Source organism: Prosopis cineraria, unplaced genomic scaffold (assembly GCF_029017545.1).
Source record: "Prosopis cineraria cultivar Desert tree isolate PC_DT_omini unplaced genomic scaffold, ASM2901754v1 PC14, whole genome shotgun sequence".
Classification (NCBI taxonomy): Eukaryota; Viridiplantae; Streptophyta; class Magnoliopsida; order Fabales; family Fabaceae; genus Prosopis; species Prosopis cineraria.
In genome coordinates this window covers 27,818,009-27,837,127 of record NW_026555345.1, presented here as the reverse complement: position 1 = coordinate 27,837,127, position 19,119 = coordinate 27,818,009, and the positions used below count along the sequence as shown (strand labels likewise).

General features: G+C 31.3%; 1 protein-coding gene across 1 annotated transcript; it reads right to left on the bottom strand.

Moving 5' to 3' along the window:
• Positions 1–14,278: 14,278 nt before the first annotated feature.
• LOC129292577 (membrane steroid-binding protein 1-like) lies at positions 14,279–17,337 on the bottom strand. The gene is made up of 2 exons (XM_054930148.1): positions 16,933–17,337; positions 14,279–14,963 (listed from the first exon to the last, which is right to left on the bottom strand). The coding sequence occupies exons 1-2, from the start codon at positions 17,235–17,237 to the stop codon at positions 14,603–14,605; spliced, it is 666 nt and encodes a 221-aa protein (XP_054786123.1). The 5' UTR covers positions 17,238–17,337; the 3' UTR covers positions 14,279–14,602.
• Positions 17,338–19,119: the final 1,782 nt, after the last annotated feature.

Genomic DNA, 19,119 nt, shown 5'->3' with positions numbered 1-19,119 from the left:
AGTGAAATTTAATTAAGGAAATTCTAAAATAAAGTAAAAAAAAACACTTGCTCAATAACTAAAGTTATGACGAGATCAGCTAAATAAAATTTCAGATGGACAACACTCAATTATTTCTGTTTCACAATAATTTAATGTAATGATAGAGTTAGATGTTAATTAATTATGGCTATAACTAGCTTTAACAGATTCATCAGTACCATTTCACAGGAAAAGAACAGAAAAATAAATTTCAAGCAACACAATATACAAGTTCTTCCATATATATATGATAATAATTCATGAAGCTATAGTTTAAAAGTACAAAGCATTAATCTTCCTATTCAACAAAACTACTGATATATATACTTACTTTGTTACATGTTCATATTGATCAACCACATATATCTCCGATTTGTATAATCAGATCTACTGCTTCACCATAACAGAAACTTCAAAAACAGTAATTTTAATCTGATCGAACTCGTCAGTATGAAGAGGGTTTGGTCCTCCTGGAGTTGCAGTAAGTGAAACTCTGCGGCTTCCGTTAATTCTGTCTCTAAATTCTGCATCATAATACCTCGTGGATAGAAAAGACAAGCCCTTCTTTGGTCTTTCTTCCATCTTCGTCCTCCAGATTTGTCTGCAACTTGAAGGGTTTAGTGTTGCTAATACACAAAAGAGTAACACAACACGCAGAACTGAAGATTTCTGCAGATCTCTCATGGTCAATTGATTCCAAATGATAAACAAATTGCCGCTAGTGGATAGAGAGATCAGTTTTATTGGAGAGAGACCTAGCTAGGATCACAGGACTTAGTAAGGACCACGTGCATAGATAGTTATTGTGAGTGGCTAGCAGATGATGATTGATGTATTAGGTATTCTATCCCACACATTATCTATATGTGTGGGGTCATTTTATATAGTTTTAAATTAAAAATTTAAGGCTTTCGTTTTATAATATAAATTTAGAGTTCATCTCTAAAATTTATCCTAGTTACCAATTTTATCCTTCAAATTTAGCTTTTATCAATTTAATTAATTCCTACAAATTGACTCTCAAATTAATTTTTGTGTAAAATATATATGTTGATGACTTAACATGTATATATATATAATAAATGAGAACAAATTATTCTTAAATCATTTTAATTTTTATCAATCTAATCATTTATGCTGCATTTTTGTTATTTTGTTTTTTATTCCTAAGTCAGTATTTTTTTATCTAAATAATTACATTTTCTTCATTAATCGACATGAGTGTCATCGATATTCTCTTATCTACGTAAATGAATTTTAATAATGCCACCCCTCTTTAAATAATAAGAACCAAATGGATACTTAAGTTAAATTCAAGAAATCAAATTGATGAAAATTAAGCTTGAGGGGACTAAATTGATAATTGGGGCAAACCAACTAAAAATTTCATTAGCACATTAAGCTATCATGCAATTATGTTAAAGATCAAACAATTATGTCATTTCAGATTCTGTAGAATTACTCCCTTTTATGTGATATTATGACGTACTGGGATATTCAATCAACATTTAACTCGCGGTAAAAAGTTTAGATGCTTCACCTAATCATACTGGACGATTACTGGTTATTGCTTGATTATTATGTGCTTGTGTTAATTAATATTGCAGTGGCTAATCACAGTGTTTAGCAGCGTGACTCACGTGTAAACGAAACAAATTATATGTCCTTGTCTCACAGTACGCCTAAGTAAATTTTGAAGAGATAATAATGGAATGCAGTTGTAAAGGGTCCAACACATTTAACATAAAGCAACGATCTTCATTAATTGGTTGCTCAGAGCATAACAATGCTTTGGTTCAGATTGCTGTTAATTAATATTAGATAAGTTTAAATTTAAATGTACTTCCTGTAATGATATCGCAGTTATGTAAGAATTAATATACTACCAACATGATGATAAAACTTCTTTCAACGAAATGATTAATCGAATTTATCGTAAGCAAACCCTGATTATGTTCATGGTTCAAACTAATTATTGCTTAATTAAAAAGTTTAGAAAAACACTCTTCTAATCCTGTTATAAGGCAGAGAAAGAAGAAAAATTTTTGTTATATATATAGAGCATTGTCAATTTTCAATGCTCCTTTTTATATTTTTACTATTATTAAATACTTTAAATAAAAATATCAATAATGAGATTTAAGAATATTTATTAGAGATAAAGGTGAAAAATTTATTAAATTTTAAGACAAAATCAATAAGGTTTAATGTTTTTTTTATTCTGATAAAAACATATTAAATATAACTTATAAATAAGATTAGAGAGAGTAAAAACTATCCTACATCAATAGATGCCAATTCAAATTCTCTTGAAGCCATTTAAATTTTCGTTTTGTGTGAGATCTCTTTCTAACAAACTACTAAAGCACTCCCGGTAGACACACATACGTAGTGCTTTGACTGCTTTCTAAGTGTTTTTGTGTGTATGTTTTTATGTAGCAGTAATAATTAAATTTCATGTGATTTAGCAAATACAATAATCTTTTAAGTTATGTCTATATATATTGATGTTCTCATAGTGTAAAAAAACAGAATATCATGGTCTACCTTTAAGATATTCCCTTGTTACAGTTTTTTAATATTACTCGTTTTAAATGTCTGTTGCTTTCTTTTTCTAATTGACTCATTTCATATTTGAAGCATATTAGTTTTAAATATGGGTAAAGCTAGACTTCTTTTGACATTTTCAGACATTATTATGAGTTAATAGCCTTTGATTTCAATAAAAAAACTATAAATATCTTATAAAAAAGATAGAACAAATATAATTTTATTTTGCGAATGTATACATAACAATGAAAAGCTGCATCAGCAAATGAAAGTAGAATTTGCCACTGCCTTTATGACTTAGCTGTGGCCTGAAAATTTTCCTGCTAGTGAAATGTCGTTGGTTCAATTCCAGTTAATTATAATTTATAACTTCAAGTCGTTAATGCTTATCACTCTAAATAAAAAAAAGTAGAATTTAATATTTATTGTTCATTTGCGTGCAACAAGGGGAAGAAGAGATTGTGACAAGTTGAATCGCAGGGACAAAGAGAGTAAGTAGTGTTACTAATTTTAATCGGAAGGATCCGATATATTGAATTGACAACAACTGTGTGTAGGACGACCCTATTAATTTGAGCTTTAATTAATTGCCTATGCTAACTTAAGGGAATTAAATAGTGGTGCCCATAATATTACTACCCGTCCGAATTTATAGAGGATACTTTTAAAAGAAATTTGATATTCAAAAATATAATACATTTTGACAAAAATAGAGTTTATTAATTATGCTTTTTCAACATTACTCTTCCCACCATATTATCTCTCTCTAATATCTTTTCAAAAATGAAATATTAAATTAAGGGTATTTTTAAAGTTTATATGTTTGCTTTAAAAAATTAAAGTTATAAAGTGTCTTTAATAAATTTTATTAGCATGTATGATTATATCTAAAAGTGTCTTATAAATTAGAATAATAAGAATATTATCCAAATCATCACCATACATTGACTTGGTATTCACGCTGGATAACTTGTTAATGAAGAATATAATCATTATTTATTTAGTAGTCACTGATATATAAAATATTTATTATTCTCCATTTGTTAACTTGTTCATGAAGAATATGCTTAGTGAGAGAGATTTTTTATTTTTCAAAGGAGGGAATTTTGGTGAATGTACATAAAAAACTAATCATATTTAAGAACCTTGGGACTTCACAATAATTTGTGAAATTGGTGGGACTTTATGGTATTTTGTGTTGTTGAGTTGGGTAGACTTTAGAGTTATTTTCCTAAAACTAGACAATGGTAGTATACAAAAATGTATGTATGTATGTATGTATGTATGTTAGTTGAATTTAATGAAAGGACTCAATTCTTTTTAAATAAAATGGTTAATATATAATTTAGATCGTGAACTATAAGTTTATGGGTAATTTAAACTCTATACTTTTAAAAGATATGTTATGGACCCTGAACAATCAAAACTGGTGTATCTTGGCCCCCATCGTTAATTTGGTGGCAATATCCATTAAAAAAAAAATTTAGGTGGCATCGTTTTCTTTGCTGCTGTTGGTTGACATGGGTGAGTTAAATTCTTCTAAGCTAACGCATTTCATCCCCACCCACCCTCTTTACTCTGCCTTACCCACCTCCCTTCCTCTTCCATTTACTCTCTCATATTCCTCAACATCAACCTATAGAAATGAGGAGGATGGTTGATTCCTTATCCTTATGTCATCCATGAGTAGGAGGAGGAATCATAGACTCCTGAGGCAACAAGGTGCAAAGACTGTTTATAAAGGTGATGCCAGACACTGTCATTATGGGATTGTGGCCTCTCATTAGACTTCATAGAGTGAGGCTAACCCTGGTAGAAGGTTTTATAGGTACCAAAATTATAATCAAATATTCATAAATTGAAGCTTCTTCCTCTTTTCCTTTTAGGTTTTGATAAGTGAATGATCCTATACAAACCACCATTTCAACATGACAAGGAAGATGTGAATATTTTATATGGCATGATGGTGAGGTGGAGTATAGATCGAAAAGTGATAATTAATGAGCTTCTGGACCATATAGATATGTTGCATGAAGAAAAGAAGTGTGTCAAAAGGAGATCAAAAGTGAAGGCTCCATGGCAAAAGTTGATTTAATATATATTGTATTGAAAGAGGCTTGAAATGAGATAAGGAAGTTTCAAATTGCAGTGGCACTGTTGATCTTCTCTTAGCTATTGTTTGTAATTTGTAAACTTGCATTAATTAGCCCAAAAGTTTGCATTAATTGTGAAATTTATCTTCTCTTGAATGTTGCTTGAAATGAGATTTCTCTTTTGTCTTTTGTAATTTCCTTTGTTGTAGTGAATATCAGCTTTACTTGATCAAACCTAAAAAAATCCCTGACAGAAAGTTTTAAATTGTTCGAAAATAGCTTTTTATATTTTCTATACCTAAAAAAGGACAAAGCATAAAGCTCACAATGATTTGAGATCTTTATATATAACTAGAAACATAATTATCCATTTATTAATAAATTATGCATAAATGTTGTCAAAATGTCATGAAGATGCATGCTATATGCCTAAACCATGCATTTGATAATTACAACTAGTATAATGGCATCATTCAAAGACTAGTGGCTGCCATTAAGAAAAAATCACTACCACCATTTATAGTATTCAAGGGCTACAATATTCACATACAACCATCATTAATAAAAATTACAAATATCATTTACAACAACGACAACTAGTCACAAAAATTACAAGAATCAACGGATATTCCTTAATTAAAAAAGTGGCAGCACACTACATTTTTTACTTGGATTCCATCTTTTATAGTCTTGGACCTTTAAAGTCCAATCCTTCTATTTCTAGGCCTTAAGTTTGGATATTGTGATGGTTGCCTTGCCTTGACCTTTGAAAGGTAATTTTTCAAGTTCCTTGACATTAGACCCATCTCTAGATATTTTAATTTTCCTTGATTTGCACTAAGATTTAAACTTACTTTCATTCCTTGCTCATCCTTATCTCCTTCTCATTTGCAATAGGAAACCTTGTTTCAAGATATGTCTGATATACCATGTACTTGACTCTCAATCACTTGTTCCAGGCTAAGTCTAGGCTAGTCATAAAAGGAAATTATTCTTAATGAAGGTGATTTAAATGAATCAAATTAAAGGTTAATTTATAATCCTTACATTATAAATATGAACCTTATGGTCTCATCAACTCTAATGCCAAATGCAACCTCCTTTTTGGGCTTATAGAGTGTCTTGCTTTAAAGTTGTAGTGTTGATGCACTTATATATGGTCTTATATACATCTTTATGGTAATACCTCAAGATTTGTGTGCTAAGGTCAATGTCAGCATGGTACACGACACAGATGTAGCACATTGGCTTAGAATTCCAGTCAAGTCCCTTGCCCTATATGTACATAACCTATTATTCAAAAATATTATATGTCTATCTGGCTTATCACTAGCTAACTTTATATATTGCATCTCCATTGAAAAATATACTACAATGCATGGCTAAAATCCTGTTTGACTCAAAGAACTTTAGACACTCAGGGATGTAATCTCCCGCCCAAAGTTGTCAAACTCACAAGTTTAGGCAAACTCACGACGATGACAACGTAAACTTGTAACATAAACTCATATCATAAACTCATAAGAGTCTATCTCTAATAATAAATACTATTAAAATAAATAATAACTTTCAAAACATAATATTTTATCTATTTTACTTAAATATAATCAAAATCAACATAATTAAAAACAAGACACACACACCCCCCCACAATTCATAATTCTCATTATAAAATTAGCGATAAAGTTTTTAAACAAAGTTATACAACCTAAATGCTCATAAAAAAGTCATTCAACCTAAACAATAATAAAGCGTATTAATTTATATTTAATAGAGATCTTCAAATCTTATATGATTATCTCCATCATCTTTAAATTCTTTATCAACATCATCATTTCCATATATATCACCACCATTATGATTGTGACTATCAATATTTAAATCAACATTTAAGTTAACTCCAAAATGATTACCAAGCTCTACCATTGGCTTATGAGTAGAATTATTAATATTCTCAGGGTTTCTAATAGATTGCAAAACCTCATCCTCCTCTTCCATGTTGTAAGCATCATCATTTATCCTCCCTTCTATTATCCATTCATCATTTGAATGAATGTCATCAAAGTCATGAACATAAGATCTTTTATTCTCATTGCTTCTTAATTTCAAGTTGCATATCACAAATGCTAAATCATTCATCTTTTTTTTATGCATGAAATTCTTTTTTTGGTGTGAATTTGAAAAAAAAAACTTCATCAATATTTTAATATTTAATATAACAACTTAAATATAAAATTTGAAAATTTATAACTTACCATCTTAAAAGTACTCTAATTACATTTAAATCCTAAAGAGCTACAACATAAGCTAAGAATGCAAATTGTAATTTTTTTAAGCTCAAGACAACCATCCCCATAAGAATCCTACCATTCTGCCAAAGGCATTTTTGTTCTTAAAGCCTATGCACTATCACGTCCAAATAAGTCTCTTGCACAATGGAAGTCATTTAATTGATATTCGATCTTATTTCTCTCTTCTAGATCATCAATCATTTTTTAAAAACAACTATACAATCCTTCTTTAACTCAATAATCAGCTTTGAAATCAGGGTCATAATAAAAATGAGGATTGAGATAGTATGCAGTTGCATGTAAAGGATTTCCCACCTCTCATCAATTATGTTCAAAATTTGCTCATAGCTACAAACAAAATGATAAAAAGAAAAATTATGATATAAAATTGCATTTATAAATTTAAGTACTAGAATTAAATTTACTACTTACCTCCTTTTGACATTGTTAAAATTCTCTTTAATCTTCTGCCTTGCACTTTCCATTGTTTCATATATGAATCTCATAGTTGGCTTCTCATTTGAGTCCACCAAGTAAAGAACTTTAACAAGAAAAGTAGCAGCCTTAAGATACGCCACAATATTCTTCCACAAACTATTATCTAGAGCACTTCTAGCTACTCTTTTTCCTTCTTTGGTGGATAAAAATTTGCTATCATTCCATTTCTTAGAACTAAATTTATCAATGCTACTTTATTTTCACTAAGACACAATATTGTAAAATATGCAATAGCAAATTGAGTTGTAGCTAGTTTAATTAAGTCTTGACCATATGTGAATTTTCTCAAAATACTAATGAGCATTATTCTATTATAAATATATGTTTTAATTCTTCTACTCTTGTTTATGGTTTCTTGATGCAATATAAGTTTTTTATCAAGGTCCTCTAACATCAGGTCGATACAATGAGCTGTACATGGTGTTCAATACAAGTGTTTTCTCTTCTCTATCAATTTTTGTCCAACTACTTTGTAATCTGTAGCATTATTTGTTATTATTTGCACCACATTTTTCTCTCCTGCATTTTTTATAACTTCATTAAGCATATCAAAAACTCTATCAATTGTCTTTGAAATATTAAAAATGTCCAACAAATATAAAAATATAGTCCCCTTAGGATTGTTTACTTAGAAATTATAAATTGAACTCTTTTTTTATCAATCCACCCATCAAACATGATGGAACAACCTATTATTGCCCATTCACTCCTAAATTGATCCAACATAGTATCTGTGTTTTTTACTTCTAAATTCAAGTACTTCTCTCTAATTTCATGATAAGAAGGAGGTATAAATCCAATGCCATATTTTCTTATAATCTCACACATCTTTATAAACTTTGGATTTTTCACACAATTAAAAAGAATGGCACTTGTGTAAAAAAATCAAGCTGTTTATTGACAAGCTTCTTCCCTCAAGTCTTTCTTGAACATTTGATTAATAGTTGATTGAGTGTTACTCACATCCTTGCTATTACTTTTTGAACTTTTCAAGAAATTTATGATCCATTTTTCCTTTTCTTGATATCCAACTTGTGCTTGTGTATTTTGATCTTTTTTCACCAACATCGACACATTGTTTTTTTTCTTTTAGATGTCGCACATTTAGCTTGTGTTAACATCATGCTAACATCATCAGAAACACTGACACAAGGTTCAACATCTATTTTACTATCAACTAAGTGGTGTTTAAGTCTATAAATACCTCTACTATTACCAGGATATTTTTGTTTAGTAATAACTTTTTTGTTGCAGCTCCACTAGACGACATACTCAATTTATTATATTGATTACTACCAAGCAGTCAACCAAAATTTTAAAAAAATATATTAAACAAAATTAGATATATAAAATATAATATTTTATTTAACATATCATTTTTATATTTTATATATTAGCAAAGCAACTCATTTTTGTAAAAGCTAAATAAAACTTTGAAAAAGTTAAATTGAAGTTGAATTGATCTAAATATTCATTTGATCACTTTTGTAACCTTGACATATATAGGCTATAGCAACAAAAGCTATTGTCCTTTTTCAAATATTTTAAAAACCTCAAATACAAAATGCTGGAGCATACCTTGAAAGGATCGTTGGTATCATGTTGTTTGTTATCTTTTGTTAAGTCACTGTTGCACTTCTCTTTAATTAAAAAGAAACTCCTTCCTTCCACTCTCTCTTCTTTCTTCCTCACCCTTCTCTTCTAGTTATTTTTTGCCAATGAGTGAGTCAAGTCAAGCCAAGGCAAACTCTTAAGATTTGAATAATAGAAGATGAATCAAGAAGGCATAAAGAATGGAGAACAGCTGAATATGTTTTTCTAGGGCAAGTTATCTTTTGTATTTTGTTTTCATTTACTGTTTAGGCTCTTGGGCTACTTTTGGTGTGTTAGATGTTGATGTAGAGTCCAACTAGCCTGATTCAGCTTAAACTCAGCAAGTTTACCGTTTTGTTATGACTTTAGCCGAGTCAAGTTTAGAACCGAGTTTATAATTGAGTTAACTCATTTTTCTAAGCTAAAAATGTTAACTCGGCGAGTTTACCAAGTTGACTCGGTGAGTTCACAATCATACTCCCACCCATTTTTCAATGTTTGTCTTACTATTAACCCATTTATTCATCAACTTCACCCTAATGCCATCACATATTCTAATTATAGGCAGAAAATGAAACTCATCTATCTGGACATTTAAGCTTTCTAATGTTATTGTCTACCATCCCACTTTGACACCTAGATTTGAAATAAGCCATAACCTAAGTATGTATAGGATAAGTTGCTAAAATCTCAATAGCTTCCTTACTAAGACCTCCAATCAACTTCAAGTTGTCATAAAATTATTCTTCATATATACTCCAACCATATATGAAGAACTTTTTTCTTTAGTAAAGGTCTTCCCCACCTCTTGCCCCAATTAGCATATATATGTCTAGCATATAACCTATATTTGGTTTAAGGAAGAACTTATATTACTACTACTTGTAATCCTTACCAGTGAAGAAGCATTACAAATAGAATTTATAAATTAAAAAAAATAACCATTAAGGAAAAGAACCATGAAGATAAATAACCTTACCTTTTGCATGTCAGGCATTATAATTAATTTTAAACCATTTTCCAAGGTCTAGTGATTTATGCAGCCATTGCAAAAACCATTTCCAGTTCACGATATTCTCTTTTTTATGTTAACCCAATTGTGATATGATAGACTCATTTGCATCCACTCTCACTATTGTAAGAAGTATGCCTTCTGCATTTCCCTTAAAAAATGTACCATTAAGGCTAATAAGTGGCCAACAATCACTTTACATCTAACCTGTCCAACAATTACAGAAGTTAAATAATAGGAAATCATTAGAAATTAAGAACAAATTATGTGGAAAATTAAATAAATTACCTTAGATGCCTTCTAGCATATATATAATATATTGAAAAGCTTCTTGCCTTCTTATCTTCACTCAGATCTATCTTCACATTAGTCCTTGGTTTGAACATTTGAGTTCTTCATAGTAAGCTTCCAATTTCCTAAAACTCATCTTGATATCTAGCTTCTAACTCCTCCATAATAATCCTTTTAGCCCTCCTACACTTTTGTCTGCTAACATTAACCTTTGAATCATATTCCAATATCTTTTTCATGTCTATAACTTTGAATATATTTAGGGTATTTTTGTACTTTATCCTTGAACTAAGAAGCTATCCATCTAGCTGAAACTCTAGAATTCTTAAAAACCCTTAGACATCTATGTTCCATGCATAAGGTTCTAATTTATAGTCCTTGATGTTTCCCATTAGATATTGTGTACATAAGGAAAATGCATCCTTCCTAACATTTAGTCTTAACTCTTTTGGACTCAGATTTAATCATTCTCAAATTAACCTCAATTCATATGGCATATGTATTTAATGCCTTCCTAAGCTCTATACTATTAGGCCAAGTCATACCACACATTAAATAAGTCCCTATCATCTTCTATTAGATCTTTAGCTTTTTCTAAAGGACAATCATTTATGGGTAGGTCCACATGTGGTTCTTCATCACCTTCTTCCTTCTCACTTTCATATTCTTCTTTACTCACACCTTCATCTTCCCCTAATCGTTGGTAATAATAAATACCATTGCTATCTTCACCACTGCCATGCTTAATTTTAGACTCAGAGTCATTACTACGTTCATCTACATCCTTCAAGGAATTTTGAATGCTAGAATCATAAAAGACTATATTTCCATCATTTCCCCTATCTACTATATCTCTTTCTAGACTTATACTATCTTTAATATCTTCTAATGATTTGTACAAGGAGTTTTTAGCATTAGCTCTCTCTATCTCATCCACTACCTGATCAAGTTTCTCAAATTTATTCCCCTCTTCACCCCTGTTCTCACTTCATTATTAGTTTCCTTAATGCCCAAAGTTTCTCCTACATTCCTAAACAATATATGATAATGTTTCATCTAAATATCCTTACCATTTTCCATCATCGAGCATACCTCAGATAGCAAAAACCCATTATCGCCACCATTATTATCAAAGCCACTATCACTATACTCAACGTTGTTCTTGGCTCCATCATCACTACTCTTCTCTTCCATGTCGTCATGGGACCCACCATGATCACTCTCACAGTTTGGCATAGCTATATAAAATACAAAGAAGACAAGGGCATTGGAGTGATTTTACTATACAAGAATCGAATAAATTGCAAAACCCTAAATAATCTTTACCTCTACTTCAATCATTGGTTGTAATTAGAGATTGACTTTATGGTTTGCTTGGATTAAAGAGGGAACAATTTGGATTTAGGGTTTAGAGAAAGATGAAAGCAAGATTTAGTCTAGAGAGAGAATGGCCATCTTATTTTTGCATGTAATTAGAAATAGAGAAAGTCAGAAAAATTATGAAATTACAAATCTAACCTATTGAAAACTTTAACCCGCACAACTTGCATGACACTTAGGCAAAATTTGGTCAAAAGAAGTTTCTCCCTCCTAAACTCACTGTCAACATCAGATGCAATTAATGGTGGGGGCTAGAATACCTTAAGTTTGATTGTTCATGGTTCAAAATGTAGTTTTTATGAATATAAAGTTCAAACCACCGCTAAATATATAGTTTAATGACAAAATTGCCTATTAATCCTAAATAAAATAATATATGGATATAACGTGATAAGATGTGAGTTTGAATACTCCAAAATTGAAATTTATGTGAAATTTGCCTTTTCAATTTTTTATTTTTATATAAAATAATAAAATGAAAAATAATACTAAGAAAAAACTTCACAAAAATTCAAAAAAAGTTGACTTTAGAGGATTTAGATCTGCAAAATATAGTCATATTTCATATATTGATATCTATACATACACACACATGATACGAAATTTATAAGGTGTTGTATTACTCTAAAATCATTATGATTTATCTCAATTTCATATAAAATACATACTCATAATTTAGATTTTTCTTTAAAAAAAGAAAGTCTATGTCATAAAAAAATAAAAACAGAGAAAATGGCTAAAAATTAGGACATGATACTTCTTCCAGACTTCAACATCCACAAATAGTTTTTTTTTTTTGTTCTATGCAGCTTTTGAAATGTGATAAATGAATTGAGCCTTTACATTTATGTTGCACACACATTGATATCAATACAAAACATATAAAATTAAAATTAAAATACTATTTATAAATCACAGATATTTTGTTTCATTCTAAATTATATTCAAGGCATGAAAAACATAAGCAATGAATAACTTACCAACTACAGTCAAATCTAACTTAGTGAAATATATGTGATCACATGCGGTGAAATAATACCATTCACTATCTTTTAATAAAAAATACTACAACAATCACAATCGATTATAATTGCATATAATCATGTAAATGTAATGAAAACAAAATTTGATTGAGCCCCCCCGTAACACTGAATAAATTTATTCTCACATGCTGGATGATTCCTTTCCCCGCCTTTTTTTTTTTTTCCTTTTTTTGTTTTATTATTATTATTTTTTTGGTAGGGCGACCGAAAACGATCAAATTCAATGATTCACTCAGGAGAGAATTTGGATCCTCGTATAAATAAAATAATGGATGAAGAGAGAAGCTGACACGTGTTCGTCTTTTTTATAATTTTTCTTACAAAATTATATACAAATAATAATTAATTTCATGGTAAAAAATTAAAAATTTAAAAAATATCATTGAATGACCCTCAAAAAAATCTAGTATGAGACAAGAATTTTAAACAAGTAAACATTAATAATTAATAATTGAAATTTAAGTTTAAATAAGTATTCGATTCGTTTAAATCTTTATATGATATTAAATTTTTTCACCCTTAAAACTCGCGTCAGAGTCACCGGCAGCAATGGGCTTGACGGACAGGGAAGGGATCCCTTATCGTGATTTGGACAAGAAGGAAATTCCACACTTCCCAACAGTCCGCTTTGTTTTGTGTATTTGGTTTTGCCTTCCCAAAATTTCCAGCCACACGTGATTGATATTTCACCCCTTCACTTAAACGACGCCGCATTGCGAGTGCGCCGACAACATCAACATCACCAGAATTCAATTCCACGCTTTCCCCTCGTTTTCTAAACTAAACCTCATGTATTTTAAATCCGATTCACACTGGTACGCATGGCCTCATCTCATGCGTCATTTATTGTCATCCTCTTTCTATGTTACTACTTCTTTACTTGACTTGTATTTTTTTAATTGCAGATAATTTTATTCCAATTACAATTGAACATTAAACATGAGAACATTTTTTAACAAAAAATAAAATCTTGATTCATTATAAAGAACTAGCAATTTACGTTAGACCCAATCTTTGTTACTGTTAGTTATCCTTAATTCATGTTATTATTTCCTTATTTGACTTATATTTTCTTAATGGAAATATTCTTATTTAAAACACTATTAAATATTAAATGTGAGCACATTTTTTAATAAAAATTTAAATATTAATTTACTACTTTATGTAAGACTAATCATTTTCACTAACCCAATCTCAAATGGTTATCCTCCATCCACTATTTCTATTCCATTATTTTTTTAATAAATTATCTTATATTTGAAAGGGGATAACTCTAACTAATCTGTATTCGAACTAAGTCACAGTCCAAATAACAGATAACTCTTTCAAGCATATCACCTCCATTTTCATCACCTGAGTGATCGAACCCTAGTGTCGATGGTTAAGGTAAGGGACTCAACGTGTTTGCATAAACATTATTTGGTTTCATCTTCATTCTTTGCTATGCCAAGTTGCCATCTAGTCTCATAAAACTTTTTTCTTTGAAAAAAAAAAAACAAAGAAAGAGGCAAAAATATTTCTATTTGTTTTTTTTCATTCTATTCATTTAAAATAGCATTCGCATGTCTATGGTACACAACCCAAAAGAAAAAGGACTGAAACTCGTAACTGAGGTTTACCACTCAAGACTCATTATTTAATTTATCTAACAAACATTCGTCCCATTACAACAATTGGCCTATACTAAATGAAAACCAGTATGAAGATTTCAAATACACACATTCGCCAAGAGGGTAATCTTGAGTCTTCTTCTCAGCAGCTCCTCTAGAGTTTGATTACACGACAAGCAAGATGGCTGTAGCAATGGCAACTCGACTTAATCCAACTGTTTTATTCTTCTTTACCTGCATTGATGTTTGAAGGGGCTTCATCGCTCTTTACAGAAGAAATTTCCGATGGTCCATCTCCGGTAAGCTTGGCAGCCACCTCGGCACCATCACCAGGAGTGGATTCTGACGATTCACCATTTGTTTCAGCTTCAGTTGCAGGAACAGACCTTTTGACAGTTCCAACCTTCACGTACTTGCTCATAAACTTGTATTCCCAGTCCTGCAAGGCTTCAAGCTCAAATGGGCCAAGACCAGAGATATCCCCAGTCAGATCTTTTTCTTCAAAAGACATCTTTGCTAAAGCCCTGCTAGCATCTTTGCCAGCAAACAGAGCGTAAGGTCCTCCTGGTCCATAAAACATCCTGGAAAGAAATATTTACACGTGTTCAGATTAGAAATGGTGCTTAAGTTCAACTCACCTATAAGAAAGTATCAGGGGAAAAAGCTCTATAATCAATCAGTGTTCTCGCAAGACAATTGATTTGTGAAAGTAAACCATCCGTAACTCATCATTATACTTTGCAAAAATAGATCCTCAGAGATATTGACATCAAAAGTTGAAAATATTAAACCAAAAGAATTTACATATCAAATTATCCTTTTATTAAGCCATGTAGCATGCTGGTTTGCAAGTAAAACATATAACGTTAAATTATTTGGAAGAGTCGATGCAACATTTAGCTCTCATTTGATTGCTAGAAAGATGTAAATGGAATAGATTGAAAAAATCAAAAGAAAAATAAACTAGATCACTCTTCTCTCTTTTCTCTTATGATAAGTATGATAAAACTCAATATTATACACCAAATGTGGGAATCATCACACTCAAAAGCCTCATGAATCATGATTCCTAACCCCATGAACTAAATTACCCTTCTCCTTTACAAATATGATTCACCTATCCCCTCCAAATTTTAATCACCTTTTTACTTTTATTTTTTTAATCTATTCCATTCCCTTTGATTCTAACAACCGAACAGAAACTTAGGGTTGAGCCAAGTTTCACCAAAGACTTGGAATATGTCTAATCATGGTTAACCATATTTCTAAGAGCTTGGTTAATGATAGAGCACAATAACATCATGCAATTCATATAACCGACCTCACCTAGTGAGATAAGTCTTGTTATTGTTGTGCTGGTTGTTGTATGGTTAGCTGCAGCAGACCATCTAGCCACCATCACAAATTGGCAACAACAATAAATTACTATCTTTTTGGATGGTTTTTTAGGTCAAGAAAGAGAGAGAAAAAAAGATGCCAACTTGCATCCACTCAATGTTGTGCAAACCTGAAAAGGCCCAAAGAATTGTTAACATTTATTAATTTAAACCACTCATTAGTTTTGAAGTTTTAAGCCCGTCAGGTCGCAATGAAAGAACCTAAAGAAACGAACTGTTCCTACAAGGTGCAAACCCTGAGGAGTTTGTCTGCACACTAGCAATGGGAAACTCCTGCTTAACATTTTGCCATATCTATCATCATCCATCAGACACTTCCTCTCTTAAACCAAGAATAAATATCTCACACGATTCACAGTATGAAGCGTGGCAAGTAAATATTTGTATAAATATCGGAAGATTATTACAAAGTTTTTGTTCCATGAAGTGTCGCAAACTCCCAAAGTATACAACGTGACAAGTCGACCTCTTCAACAGGTAAGAAAATGACATCACAAAATAATTCCGAGATAAAACTACACTTTTTTTTTTTTTAGCCAGACCCAGCTAAAACTACACTGAAGTACGTTTCTTCAGGCTTTGGAAAAACTGCTGCATCTGGAACGGAAGGTGATAATTGAGATCAAACTACCTAGCTCACCAGAAGGCATCTATTTCAATCAAAGTTAGTCCTATTCAATAACAAGAACGGCATATTTGGGTGAACCCTCCTTCACATGCATCAAATGAAAAAGGTTAAAATGATTTAGGGTCCCAAAAAAAAAAAAGTTACCCTAATTTGTTATCTGTGACAGCAGAATAATAAAGCACCGATAACAGACAACAATATTACCATAGGGATACGAAGAATAAACACCAGAACTACTAATATATGCCAGAAAAACAATCAAAATCACAAAAAGCTTTGAAGTACCCAAAAGTTTTGTAAAAGCGACGGTGATGACACCCAGATAAAGTAGTATAAAATTATTTACAGTACAAAAGTAAAAAAAAAATAAAGTATAACACTTTTTTTTTCCCCATAACCACCAGAAATTGCCAATGAAAGGAATCGATAACAACCGTTGACCATCCGAAAGAGTTCGGAGAAACCAATATTAACCACTAACATTCGATAAAAGAGGGAAAATTAAGAAGCAAAAACCGATTATACCTGCTCTGAGACACATCATAGATCTGACCCTTGATAGCCATGAGCAGAGGCTTCTTCGGATCGGCGCCATCGTACGCCCTGAGTTCCTCCTCGGTAATTTCACCGACCTGAACCGGCGGAGGCAGAGGCTGCACCAGCTCCTCCAAATTCCTCGGCCCTGGAGGAGGATCCGACGGCCCAAACAGACCCGAAACGGCGTAGTAAGCGGCGAAGAGCAGAGCGAGAGCGGTGAAGAAGGTAGCCGGAGAGAGGCCAGTGTAAGCCACTATGGCTTCTCTCAGAGTCTCCCATAGTTGCAGAGCCATGGCTTCGCAGCGCGTCGGTAGGTAGAGAGGGAAGACGAACCAAGTGACAGCCCAAGACAAGGACGAAGAGAGAGCAGTTGAACGTGTTATACTTGCTCCATCTTTTACTATTCTTTTCAACCTCCCCTCTGTTTAGCTCATCAAAATCAAACAATCAATTTAAGTTAATCAAAATATTAAAATTAAAAAATTAATTATTTAATCATTATAATTTTAATTTAGTTATAATTAAATTCTTAAACTTTAACCTATTATATCTCAATATTTATAATTTTGATTCAATTGTACATTAGTTTTTGAACTTTAACTTGATATAATTTTATCCTTATTATTTTAATCATTTAAAATATTAATTCTTATATTTTAACAAATAAAATTTTAAATATTAAAATTATTTTTAAAAAATAATAAATTATTATCTTAGAACTATTTTTATTCTAAGGCCACAGCAAAACCCTGCAAAAGAATTATGATTTAATCATATCTAAAATCATAAGGTTTGTACAGTTTCTTGAGAGAATATCAAAAATCATAATATTGAAAGTATCACATGTAGATCGTGGGCTAAGAGATCTATACATCTATTAGCTTCTTTATAAACATGATAAAAAATGACCATCGAATCTTTCATAATGAGTTTTTTTATTTTCCTGATAATGTCAAATAAAGGATGACTTTCAGAGTATGTGTTGTTAACAAGCGACAGCACTTCCATCGTATGAGTGTAAACATTGACTTTGGTAAATTTTGCATTCCAACAAAGGTTGTGCCCTTTGAAAATTCTTATGAGTTCAGCTTTTGTGTTAGGTTGATATCCAAGGTATTTGGAAAATCTTTCAATCCAATTTCCTTTGTCATCTTTGATGATGCCTCCATAAGATGCAACACTGTTGATGTTAACTAAGCTATCAATGTTAAGTCTAACACATCAGTGTTTAGGTGGGTTCCGTAAGGCCTCTCTTACTTAACCACATTAAACACTAAAATTAAGGTAATCACGAGATTAACCCTCAATGAATTACCAAAGTTGTAATAATTACACAAATGACAACAATTTTCAAAACATATATAATGGGATCTTTAAGACTCAATTTTCAATCTTAATCACACACTTAACATGTTCAAATCAGAGTTGAAAATGATACGGAAGCTTAAAAAATAAATGGGACTTAAAACCATGAGTTTCAAAACTCAAAAAAGGATTTTGTGCAGAAAATGACACATGCATCGTGGCTTGTAACATATGCGTTGCGGCTCATCCTTGTCTTCGCTATACACCATGGTGCATTGCATGAAAATGACAATATCAGTTGCTATCATTTGACAGCATAGGGAGCGAACTTTTGATACGACTCAAATCTCCGTCCGACATTCAATTGAGGTGATTTCAGTGTTTACATGAAGCTTTTTCCTAGTTCTAATTAATAGCACCAGTTCCACAATCAAATTCTTTTTTTTAATAAAAAAATTGAACACTAAAACCTATTTTCACCACTTTTCACACAAAACATACAACCTTGGTATCCCAACTCAATCACAAGTGCCAAAAACTTGCACCAATCATCCGACCACACTCAACGGACTCTAGCAGACCCATGCAATGCAACACACACAATCAAAAACATATATATTTTAAAATCACCACTCAGCTCCAATTTACACAAAATCATCATTTTCATTTTAGATCTTTCAAAAATATAAATGTTTCTACTTACAAGTATTTTAGTCTTATCTATAGATTTACAACTAAAACTTACTAACCCGGGGGCACAAAATACATAAGTTATACATAAACTAATGCAAGTAGTGCAAAAATAATAACAAGTGATCTTTGTTGGCAATTATACAACATTAATACATAAAATAAAGTAAAGAGGCATGA

Excerpts from the sequence above, each read along its gene's own strand:
- LOC129292577 (XM_054930148.1), bottom strand. The coding sequence starts at position 17,237 with ATGGCTCTGCAACTATGGGAGACTCTGAGAGAAGCCATAGTGGCTTAC. Across the intron at positions 14,964-16,932 it reads TATGATGTGTCTCAGAGCAG|GATGTTTTATGGACCAGGAG; the intron begins GTATAATCGGTT and ends ATTTCTTTCCAG.